This window comes from Stegodyphus dumicola, chromosome 6 (genome assembly GCF_044657685.1).
Source record: "Stegodyphus dumicola isolate Sdum_Otavi_A_Nest chromosome 6, ASM4465768v1".
Classification (NCBI taxonomy): domain Eukaryota; kingdom Metazoa; phylum Arthropoda; class Arachnida; order Araneae; family Eresidae; genus Stegodyphus; species Stegodyphus dumicola.
Genome location: NC_140773.1, coordinates 17,718,932 through 17,731,990, shown reverse-complemented (window position 1 = coordinate 17,731,990; position 13,059 = coordinate 17,718,932). Strand labels below are relative to the sequence as shown.

Genomic DNA, 13,059 nt, shown 5'->3' with positions numbered 1-13,059 from the left:
CTTAACAAATAAATATTTAGATATGTTTACTTTTAGTTTTTCAAACCATTCGGTTTTATTTTTAGAAAATGGATTTATATCTTCTACTGACCCTAAAATATATTCATTACCATTATTATATAACTCATGCTCTAAATTATTCTGTACAACATTAACATTTTTAAAAGTGCACATTTTAGAAAAGTGATTTTTCTTTTTACAGTACAAGCAAATCTTATTATAAGCAGGACAGTTGTATAACTTATGAAAAGTTCCACATTTTCTACATGGTTTTGGATTATTGTACTTATTTCCTTGATAGTTTGAAGAAGATTTAGTACTTTGTTGCTTTTGTTTTACATGAAAGTCTTTCTTACAAGGCTGACATTTTTCCTCTGAAGGTCGAAATTTATTACGTTTGATAGCTTCTATTTTATTTTCTTCAGTTAAAGTTTTCAGCTGAAGTTCTGCTAATTCAGAAGCTTTACACATTTTAATACATTTCTCCAATGTTAACTGATCTTCCCTTAATAATATATCTTTGAGATTTTTATTTAGAATTCCACTTACTATTCTATCCTTTATTAAACTATCTTTTAATTCTGCAAATCCACAGTTGCTACTTAATTTCTTTAAATCGGTTAAGAAATCATCAAACGATTCACCTACATGTTGTGTTCGACAGAAAAATATATGTCTATTAACACTTTCGTTTGCTTTCGGTATGCAAAAATTTTCAAAAGCTTCAATTACTTTGTCAACATTCTTCTTATCTTCTTCACTTAAATTAAAGTATTAAATTTTTCAAGTGGTTCTTCACCAATTATATGCAATAAAATAGCTACTTTAATTTCAGGTGGGCTGCGCCATGTGTTGTATTTTATATGTGTTGGGTACGTGCTCAGTGATGATTACAAGATGTACACAAACATCGTTACATTACTCATCTACTACCGTATTTACGCGAATCTAATGCGCATCGTTTTTGGACAAATGTAGTATTCAAAATCGGGGTGCGCATTAGATTCGAGTGCAAAGTTCGCCAATGACGTCAACAAAATTTCTCGACTACATTTACCGTTACATTTATTGTTGGCACATTATTGCATAGAGGATACAAACTGCAGAGTACGTAGTCACGAAATAGAAGAATGTCATATGACATTCTTCTCTGTTTGCCCACTTTCAAAACTTTCAAGCGTAAAGTAATTCTTTATGCTGAAAAAAATGGCAATAGAAAGGCAGGGAGAGAGTTCAACGTAGCTGAGAGCAATGTTCGCTTGTGGCGGCAACAGAAATTGGCACTGTTTGCAACTAAAGCTAGTAGAAAGAAATTCACTGGCCCTCGCAAAGGAAGACACCCTAAAATTGAAGAAAAAGTTTTGGAATTTGTACGTGAAAGGAGGAAGAATGGACAACCTGTGACTAGTGACTAGTTACTAGTGACACCATAAGAAATAAAGCAAAAGAGGAGGCTGAAGTTCTTGGAATACCGAAACAAGAGTTTAAGGCTAGCCGTGGATGGGTGGATCGGTTTATGAAGCGGATGAGTTTATCTCTAAGACGCCGTACAACAATATGCCAAAAGCTTCCTGCAGATTTTGAGGGAAAACTACTAACATTTCAGCGGTATGTCATCACACTTCGGAAGGAAAAGAATTTTTCAATGGGGCAAATTGGCAACACTGACGAGACGGCAATTTGGTTTGATATGCCTCGTAACTACACCATTACGGAGAAGGGGACTAAGGAAGTTATCATCAAAACTTCGGGATGTGAAAAACAACGCGTAACAATGATGCTGGCAATAACAGCAGACGGGTGCAAACTTTACCCTTTCTTAATCTTCAAACGGAAAACATGCCCTAAAACCCCTAAGAATGAAAAGCTTTTCCCAGATGATGTCCTGATTCGAAACCAAGAGAAGGGGTGGATGACGGAATCATTAATGCTTGATTGGCTCCGAAATGTATGGAAATGCCGTCCCGGTAGGCTCTCTAATCCACCATCAATGCTTTGTCTGGACGCATTTCGTGGTCATCTCACCGACGACGCAAAAAAGAAGATGCACAGCCTAGGCAGTGATCTTGTTATCATTCCTGGAGGGATGACGTCTGTGTTACAACCCCTGGACGTTAGTATAAATAAACCTTTTAAGGGGTACGTTCAGGCGGAGTACGAAAAATGGTTTTGTGAGCCAAACCGTGTATTGACCCCGACAGGAAAAATTAAGCGTGCTGCACCGCACATTGTTGCACACTGGGTTTCTGCTGCTTGGAAAAGCATCGAAGCACCAATGATTGTGAAATCTTTCAAGAAATGCTGCATTTCAAACTCATTGAATGGCAGTGACGATGACGTGCTCTGGAACGCCGAGGATGACGATGACGATGATGAGGAAACAAGAAATGAATCTGCTTCTGACAAAGAGAGCTGCGAGGATCCCAGTGATGAAAACATTAGTGAATAAAGACGTTTACTATTAATCACTGATTGTAGAAACTGTTAGCTAGATAGAAATGTTACGATTTATTTCATGTTCATATTTTACGAACGTATATACGGTAGTGCTAATTAACATTGATTGTTTCACATGACAATAGCCCACTAATTCTATGTTCTGCTACTTTATGTATAAATCCATTGTTGTATAAAATAAGATTCAATAAATTCCTCATATCATTGATGCGCATTACATTCGCCGACAAACAATTTTTTTATTATTTAAAAGTTTTAAAATGGGGATGCGCATTAGATTCGCATAAATACGGTATATTATATTACAGTTATGGTTAAAGATAATAATAGATACAGTTACAGTTACACATATAACATTTACCATAGCGACACTCTGGCCCTAGGTTCACTTAACAGCGCTACGTTTCTTTTTTTAACTCAGAATGCACAAAATTTATATCATCTTAAGAATTATCTAATCATTGCCACATGTTCTATTCAAATACTATAATAAATCTAAAACGATGTATAAAAGAAATTAAGAAAAGAACAACAACAACAAAAAAAAAGTTTTCCGCAGACAATTCAGTATTTCTCATTCAATTAATTCAGTTCTCACTTCGCGACAAGGCAAAAAATACATAAAAACTCAAAATGTCTGTATTGAAAATTATGAAGTAAGTCTTAACACTTATTTCCTCTAATAAATTCCAGAATGGATTAAGCCTGATTTAATTCACAATAATAAAAGAAAGCGTTATCTTTGTTATTGTGAAGCTTACTTTCTCTAGATTGGCAACAAATCTATTATTCTGTTGTTTAAAATGTAAACAAGCAATGGCCGACGTGGCAAAAATTATTAGGCTTAGCGGCACTTAAACAACTTTTAAATTGTTGATGATTCTAAAAAAATTGCATACAGATTTACTAAAGGCATAAAAACATTAACCGGAATATAAGAACAGCATAATTCAATCATTTTTAAAGCAAAAAATGCAAAATTTACAAACATAGAAGAATAAAGAAACTGAGATCACTGAGCCAAGTAACAGAGTGGATGTATATATATATATATATTTATATACTTTTGGTGCAGCCGATTGCAACCAAAATACGAGGTACACATCTACATGTTATAGCAGTCCTGTATACAAAATTTCAACATTCTGAGGCTACTCATTTTTGAGTTATGGGAGATACGTACTGGTACAGACGCCATGAAAAATTCTCTTTAGAATTCATTTTAAATTCGTTTTACAATTTTTTGAGGAAAAAAGAGTTTTTTATTCTGGAAGTAAAAAAGGCATGATCATCTTATTTATAAGGCTATCTTAGCCCAATAAATATGTCAAGGGAAGTCATTAAGTAAGTTGTAAATAGGCGTGATATCTTTGAACATAACAAAAAGTATTTTTTGTATATGTTAACAGGTAGCAGAACCTGATACATGATATTCATTTCATTAGTTACTAAGTACCAGTTGTACTTGTGCAGTTCAGTTTGAAAATTCCAATGGAACTCGATGATTATACAAGAAAAGAGAAGCATACTGTTAATTTTTTTTTTTTTTTTTTTAAGGAATCAAAAGGATTTTGTATAATGATATTCATAAAGGAATGTTTCTGTTTCATGGAGAGAAGTTTTTGTCATGTTATGCCCAGCACAAATAGGTTAAGAAGTTTCCTCAAAGTCACTCCAAAGTTTGGGATGAAAGCTGAAGTGGGCATTCTGTTCAGAATGACAGAGAACAGCACAAAGGGTGAACGAATCGATTCAAGAAATGAAGTACACATTATAGCCAGCATATAATATTTTTTAAGAATAACAGTAACTGCTTGGTACACTAAAAAAAAATCTTGGAGGCAGCCACTTTGCAGATAACAAGGTTCAAGACCTGGCTGAGATAGCAGCTCAAGAATTTATGCAACGAGTATTAGAGCACAGATAAAATGATGGGACAAGTGCATCAATAAATATGAGGATTATGTAAATATAAAAACAATTCTCAGATGAGCATCTCATTAGGTTATTTCATTACTGCCTTTTGTGACTTATTTACTGACTTCCCCTACTCCCTGTTTATAAAAACATTAATATAATGATGTTAAAAATTTAGAATTTTAAAATTAAGTATAATAGTTATTAAAATTATTAATAATAATGTAATTTTATACAAAATCTTTGTAAAAGTAATCACATCACACCATTTAATTATAGCAAGAACTTACTTGCTTAAAAACCTTTCCAAGTCTGGTATCTTTTTTAACAATTCAACTACTACTTCAACAGTATCACAGATTTCCATAAGGTCATCAATAGCATCTAGACGATCAGTTATACTTCTTGGATTACACAATGGTGAACAAAGCCAATGTCTAAAAAGCCTTTTGCCTGGAAAAATATTTATTGTAAGACAAGAAAATGCTCCATCCAGTTAAATTCATGAAAAGAAAATACTAAAAAATTTATTAAGAAAAATACTACATATATGCTGTTGTTTCAAATCAGTCATTTATTATTTTTATTACTATTTTATTATTTTTATAATAGCCAGTTTTAAATCAATCATTCAATTATCTCATCACTGAGAATATTGCCACAGGGGGTGACTGATTTACCAACTTCCTTGTTCCATCCTACGAGCTGCACCCTGGGCAATAAGTCCAAGGGTCTCCCATCCTTCTTCTCCTATTGCCAAATTTTAAAAGAACTTTTGACTCTTTATATATTTTCAGGTTCTCCATATCTCCATATTCACACATATGCTTACTGACATCCATGCCTCCTCTGGAATTCAAACCTGAACCCAACAATACAGCAGACAGAAACATTAACCACTACACCAATCAGGATGGCATGCTGTATGCATTGTAAACTAAATTTACATTAATGACATATTACAGAATGTTCATATTCTTCATCAAAATCATTCTACAGATTTAGTAGTATAAAATGAATATTTCAATAAATCCAAAAAATATTTAGTTTTTCATTCCAGTTCACAGTTATCTTTATAGGAGATTTTTCTTTTTAAACAGTGTATTTACTTAATATTCATTTAATTGGACAATAAGCATGTTGATAATCAATCATGTGGCATGAAATTTTTGCCTGAGTTTTTTCAGTAGCTGTTACAGGAAAAATATTTTTTATGTGTTTTATTAATATAACTATCAGCAGTATATTTAAGATATTACTGTGAAATTGTGCTAGATATTTAATATTTGAAAATATTTTCTTATTTTTTCTATTATTTCATAGTGGATAAACTCCTATCTTCATTCTTAGAAAATATGATGAAAAAAGAGTAAAAAATTAAAATAAAAGAACAATCTTATAGTATATTTTCAATACACATGATTTTAATGTGTAAAAAATTAACAGTAGTGACTTGAATTATAATAAAACAATCATATAGTATATTTTCAATAAAAACGATTTTAATGCTAAGCATATTTTTATTGGAATAAATTCACATATATCAGTTTAAGTGAATTTTTACAGCCAAATAGCAAAATTAATCATTATGTTCAAATCATAATACAATATTTGGCAAAAAAAAAATTAATGTGCTGTACTAATAAAGTGTCATCAAATACAATTCAGACACCAAAAAATTATTTTACTTACCAAAACTAGTTGAGCAAAAATCCATTACACCTAACAATGATTCATCTGTAGTATCTAATGGATGAACAGGAACAATATCCAAATTCTGCAATGTTACTCCATCCAAAACCTGAAAATAAAATTAAAAAAAATAAATAAATAAATAAATAAATCTGAAAGGTTTCAGACTTTAAATTAAGTCTAAAAGGGTTTTTTTTTTTTTTTTTTTTTTTTTTTTTTTTTAATGTTTAGTGTGTTACCTTTATTTATTAAATATCAAGTTCTTTGCACTTAAACCATAAAATTCTGTTCAACAGCAATGTCGCAAAATAGTTTTAAAATGAACATATCTTTAGAATTTCCGATACACAGTTCCCCATGCTGGAGATAAAAAGGCTTTTCCACTCAGTGAGTGCTGCCATTAGTCACTTTTAAATTGTTCAGTTTGTTAATCAAAAATTCGTTAAAGTTTTACAAAATATGAAATCGATAATAAAATAAATTCCAAATCGGGCTTTCAGATGCCCATTTTCGCAGTAGGATTACATCATTCAAAATCGGATGGCTCTAGGTACCGTTGTTTTATCACAATGTGAGAAACATACGTACATTTATGCACAGTCTTCATTATTTAATTTCTTCAAATATAATGCAGGACTCTAACATTTGGTGGCAACAATTTGAAAAGTGATTCGCCATTTACAGTGATTCGACACAAAATCACAAAACGAAAACAGTAGTCCTTCAGGAACAAAGCCCCTTTGGACTAAAAAAATTATTCCTATAACAATAAAAGGCCATGATAATTACAAAAAGGAGAAATATATTTTACCATAAATCATTCAAAAGGAAAAATATTTTTAACTGAATTATTTACAAAGAAAAAAATACTTCTTGGTCAGATCAATATTATAAGCTATAATTTCATAAGCATAGAGAACATTTAATACCCATACTATAATTACCTAATCAAAATCAACAGATAAATTAGTCGATATTTTACATATGTATTGCTATTATATATATTTGTCCTTTTCGCTTGCCATTATATATATTTATATTTTAGTATACTCAGCAATAATTAAATATTTTACTTTACATTAACTGTAAAATAATAAAATTAAAATTGTACAGAACACAATATCCAGGATTAAGTCATTCAAAATGTACAAAATACTAATTTTTATACATAATTGTGCTGACACTTTTCAGAAAATATTTCATGTTCTAGGATTTACATGAAAAGCACTTTAAAGATTTTTACACCTTCTTTCATTTTCTCCTTTAAATGTCTTAGCTTATTTTAAGATAAAATTAAATCTCTGCTATTTTTGAATCTTTAGATTTTATACTTTACACCTCAAACTAAACCATATATTTATATTTTTTATTATAATTTTATTTTTAATTTTACAATTTTTTACCTATTCAAAAAACACAAAATCAATATTTACCATATGCTGCTTTATAAATTCATTTGATTCTTTAGTCGCTACTGCAATACCATCCAATGGTTTAAATTCTTCAAACAATTTCATAGTAAGGACAGCATCTTCAATGCAACTTTCTTTTAAATACCTACCAAAAAAAAAAGCATTACAAATAAATATAAAAATTATGAATGTCAGTATCATACAAGACAATGCACTTCAGTCTCTTTATGTCACCTAAAACAAGGTATTTCATAAATAAGTATGCCTGAAAAAAGCAAAATTTTACATATTTCAAATTTTTTCATTTACAACAAAGGAATGGCAGTACTGAAGATATTAAATTAATGTTAAGTAAATCAATAAAATCATATAAATTTTAAATTACAATACAAAGTCTGTAATTGGACATTCAATGTCCGGATCTCCAGACCAACTCTCAGCTTTTTTTTCTTCTCCCAGAAAGGGAGGAAGAATTAGATGCCAAAAGTTAGCATCTCTGTTTAGTACACCTCAATGCTTTACACATATGCAGCAGATAATTTTTCATAATAAAACATATAGAGGGGTCTAATTCTTAATTTCACTCGGCATTAAGTAAAATACCTCCACATTGAAGAATCGCAATCATTCATTAGCATAAATCTGAAAGATCAATAATTTAGTTTTACAGCTACCTTTCTACTTGCCATACATCTCAAATCAACACATTTTATTTAAGTTCATTACTGACTTTATACCTCTTCAATAACTTATAAACCTGGCAAACTATTTTTTATTTTTTCCTTTAATCATCACATGATTGCTCAACTTGAGAAATGAAATGACTCACACAGCTATATATAAAACAGTTCTTTTTCTTAACAATTTACTGACCGCTAGCTGTTCAACAGCATACGCACGTCCAACTGGCCACTCAGCCGCAGATTCTTCATGTTCTAAATAACTGTCAGGATAATCAGATAAATCATCTAAATAAAACTCACCAGTACCATTTTTTTCGCTCATCGTGAACGGTAATTTTTTTTTTTTTTTTAAACAGTGTGAAAATGTGGGAGTTTACGAAGCAAAGCACTTAACGCAAGTAAGCAATGTACCTCAATACTAATAATAAAATGCAGATGATATAGCAAATGGCAATTGTTTATCGCCATGGCTACTGACTGATAGGCTATTTTTAGGTAGAAAGTGATTATGATTAATAGGCTATCGGTCAAGAAAAAAGTGATTAATAGGCTATCGGTCAATAGGTGATGGCGAAAAAAGCCGATTAATAGGTTATCGGTCGGCAGGGGTTGCCTAAAAAAAGCCGATTAATAGGCAATCGGTCTGTAGATGTTGGTGATGAAAAGCCGATTAATAGGCTATCAGTCGGTAGGCGTTGGCGATAAAAAGCCGATTAATAGGCTACCAGTTGGTAATGTGTTAAATATTAGTAACTAAATACCAAACAACACAGCACATTTTTATGTTGACATTACACTTGGTGAAGATTATAGACTTCAGCCAACTGCACTGCCAAGTGTTGAATGTATTAACAAGGAGAAATTTAACAGAAATTCCTCTCCATATGCAATAATTAGATTTTATAATTGATATTCATAGTCCAGAGGATTACTTTTAGTGCCATTAGAAATAATAATAACTGATTTGTTGTTCAGATAAATTCAGGAATTTATTTATTCGGGACTCATAAGCCTTATGCATATGTCGGAAATAGGCATAATTATAATAATAACTAAATTAATATAATTCAGACGCAACTTCCGCAAAGCACATTAGAAGCAAGACAAAAGTTTAGCAGAACAACATGTCTTAAGTCGTTAATCTCATGCTACATCATCAATAGTGTATAGCAGGTGCTAGCCACGAATTTGAATTGTTTAAACTAATGATCAAAAATCTGAAAAATTCTAAAATCCAGGATCATCAGAGTCCTAACAAGTTTGGACTACATTGCTCTAACGCCACTGTCACTATGTGACAAGTAATGCCAAAGATACAGGCAACCATTTGTTTTGATGTCCTTCTTGACCAAAACACTTTTGTCGGATTTGGCTCATTTTGGAAGACCCATGCAGTCGACTGCCATTTTTGTATATATAGATAAAATGTGTATTTCCATGCTTTTTTTTAAATACTGGCTATATAGCAGCAGTGAACAGTAATAAGAATCTCTCATATCTGAAATTCATACAGATATTTATAATGCAAGGTAGATTTTATTAATGTCCATTTATTTATTCTGTTGTTATTAATTGCTGTAATATTCAACATATTTACTACACACTAAAATTACATACACTCACTTTTTCTAGTGATTGAGCAATCTTTAAAATTATTCTGCACTTCCATTCAATCAATAATACTTAATATTAGAATTTAGACTTTTTAACTGATCTTAGATGATTTAACAACAGTAACAAAAAAAGAGAGTACAAGTTTAGAAATTTTAGTCTCTGATTTTTTTTTAAATTTCCTAACTTGAAATATGAATTTTAATATATTTCATTATTATGCATGAAGAGATTATTAAGGGAAGTTTTGTTAAACATTTTTTTAAGTTTCTAATTTCAGTCTTATAATTAATAAAGTATTTACAGTAAGTGTGCCACAGTCAGGTTTAGTAACCAAGCATATTAATTAATTCATTATTAATGAATATAAAAGGACAGCTCAATATAGAGATAACAAATAATCAGTTTATATTTCCATCCTTAATTTATTAAACAATATTAATAAATTTACCAGATGCAGGCACCAAGTGACTTGAAAGCAAGTTCATAATTCTTTAAAGGAGTCTGTAATAATCGGTCATCTGAAATAAAAGATCGTTATTACGAAATAATCATTATTTCTAAGCATATTATTTAATTTTATTTAGTAACTGTTTAAGAATAAAAAATAATGTAAAAATTTATATATCTTAATAAAAAATATAATGATATATATGTGTGTGTGTGTGATGTAGATGGTGATGGCATGTAGATGCATAAATACGTAGTTGCAGTCAAATGTTAGCCGTCATATCAATTCAACATATTTTAGTTTAATCTTCAAAAGCACATTCTTAATATGAATTATACATTATAATAAGTGCAATCTGTGCATCCATCTTGATCACATTGTTTTCTATCCTATATCTTATGACAATACAATTAATGAATGACAGGAAAACAGCAACATGTTTAGAGGACAGCATGCAATAGCAGAATTGAGACATGTTCAAGATGAAAGTTATTTGAGTTTTACTTCAGTTTTTCCACTAGCTGTTAAAAGCTTTGCTTCCAAAATCTGAAATCATTTGAAATTATTATTGGCTAAATACATGAATAATATAACATGAATAAATTTGGGAACGACAAAGTTTAGAAAGGTTTATCATAAGCAGTTACTATTTTTAGGAGTGAAAGGGAAAACAACCAAATTGAAATACAGAGTTAAGAAACTAGTGAAAATTAAAGTTAAAATTTTGCTTTACATATTTTTATCTTACACACACATACATAAGGTGTTGTCAAATTTGACTGACAAATTCAGAAGTTGATAGTAGGTATTAAGGGAATGAAAATGACCATAGACCTTGAGGTTGCAAATCTTGTTTAGTCGATGAAAATCACAGAAATAGACATCGAGAGGACCATGAGCCTGACGAAGAGAGTGTATCAATTGCTTTGTTGGGTGTCGCAAATCGTTGATCCTGTAATTTATTTTGGATGTGTGGGAATTAAAAAAAAAAATAGTCATTGGGTGAAAAATCAGGGCTTTATGGCGGCTGATCCATGAATTTGATATTTTGGCCCGTCAAAATTTCCTTTGTTTGAGTCAATGTATGAGAGCTTGCATTGTCATGATGAAGAATGATTCGGATTTGCTTCTTGTGCTTTTTTTGAATTTTTCCAATGACTTCTGAGAAACAAACAGTCGTATACTATTTGAAACTGTCCATCCTACATTGCTCTAATGCCACTGTCACTATGTGACAAGTAATGCCAAAGATACAGGCAACCATTTGTTTTGATGTCCTTCTTGACCAAAACACTTTTGTTGGATTTGGCTCATTTTGGAAGACCCATACAGTCGACTGCCATTTTTTTCTGGGCTCATATGCATAGATCCATGATTCATCATCTGTGTAAATGTTATAGACAGCCTTTGATGCACCTTAAATGTATTTTTCCAACATTTCTTTACACCAATCGACATTAGCCTTCTTTTGAGCGTTTGTCAGATTATGCAGTATGCAACACGAACAAATCTTTTTTACAGCAAAATATTCATGCAGTATCTTATTGATGCTTATCATACTAATGCCCAAAGATGCCTCAATCTCACAGTATATCACCTGATATCTTGCTTTATTAGTTCACATACATCATTGATATTTTCTGATACAACAACTGATTTTGGATGACCTTCACGGAATTTGTCCTGAAGTGAACGTTGACTAACATTGAATTCGTTATATCATTTTTTTACAGTGCTGTAGAATAGTGTTTTATAATATGTATAAAGAATTAAGTTCATTGAAACACTCGTCTTGATACTTCATGTCGAAAGTTATGAAAAATAATGGCACGAGTATGTGCATGAGTAAATTCTATTTTTTGCCCGAGATGAGTTTTTGAATTTACTGTAAGCAACACAAATCATGCTAATATTGCAAAACATTCTGAAGAAGTTATTGTTAAAAGTAATAAACTTTCGACTGGAATCATCTTCGGTAGTCTAGCAACACTTACTGTTGCCAGTTCCGGAAATATAAATAACAACATTCATATGTCAAATAAATGCTTTTATATTTATTATTGGCCTTTTCTATTCCACTCAACATCACACCCTTCATAACTACACTGTTGGCCATTAAAATTGCAACGCCAAGAAGGAATGATCTGACGAACATCGAAATCACGTGAAAGGAAAAAGCATTTTGTGAAATCACATGAAGGACATTTGCAACAGCGTGTACTATCAGTATGGCGACCATTATTTAGGCTTCTCTTAACAATGCAGCATATAGACGGTGACTCTGGTGTGCCTAATGAGAAAGATGGATAAAGTGGCACAATGTCATCTTTTTAGACGAGTCTCAGTTCTGTGTGCAGAATTCTGTGATGGCTGTATTACGTGTCTGGAGGCTCCAAGGAGGCCGCACATTGCCTGCAAGTATTCGATAATGGCATAGGGGCCCTGCACCTGGTGTGATGGTTTAGGTAGCCATTCAGTACATAAACGTACAACTCTAGTTCAAATTGACTGTAATTTGAACACAGATCGATACATTTCTGATACCTTACGTTGAGTGATTATGCCTTATCTTTGAGGCCTGCCAAACGCCATCTTCCAACAAGATAATGCCAGACCACACATTGCACGTACTATTCTGACCCTTCTCAATACACAGAATATTTGATTGCTGCCCTGGCCTGAACAGTCTCCAGATCCGTCACCCACTGAAAACATCTGATCATGGGTTGCTGAGAGACTGGCCCGCCACCCCTCTCTAGCTATTACGGTTGATGAAGTGTAGCATAGATTTGAGACAGCATGGAATGAGTTGCCTGTTTCTGTCATCCACGCCTAG

The 13,059-nt window shown here is 31.8% G+C and overlaps 1 protein-coding gene across 1 annotated transcript in view; it reads right to left on the bottom strand.

The window, feature by feature from the left end:
* The window catches only part of Msh6 (DNA mismatch repair protein Msh6), a 109,351-nt gene that overhangs the window by 56,329 nt on the left and 39,963 nt on the right, over positions 1-13,059 (bottom strand). The window contains exons 14-17 of the mRNA XM_085818150.1: positions 10,224-10,293; positions 7,500-7,623; positions 6,067-6,175; positions 4,665-4,827 (exon numbers count right to left, since the gene is read on the bottom strand). Coding sequence (XP_085674276.1) covers positions 4,665-4,827; positions 6,067-6,175; positions 7,500-7,623; positions 10,224-10,293 — 466 coding nt within the window. The remainder of the gene's footprint in view (positions 1-4,664; positions 4,828-6,066; positions 6,176-7,499; positions 7,624-10,223; positions 10,294-13,059) is intronic.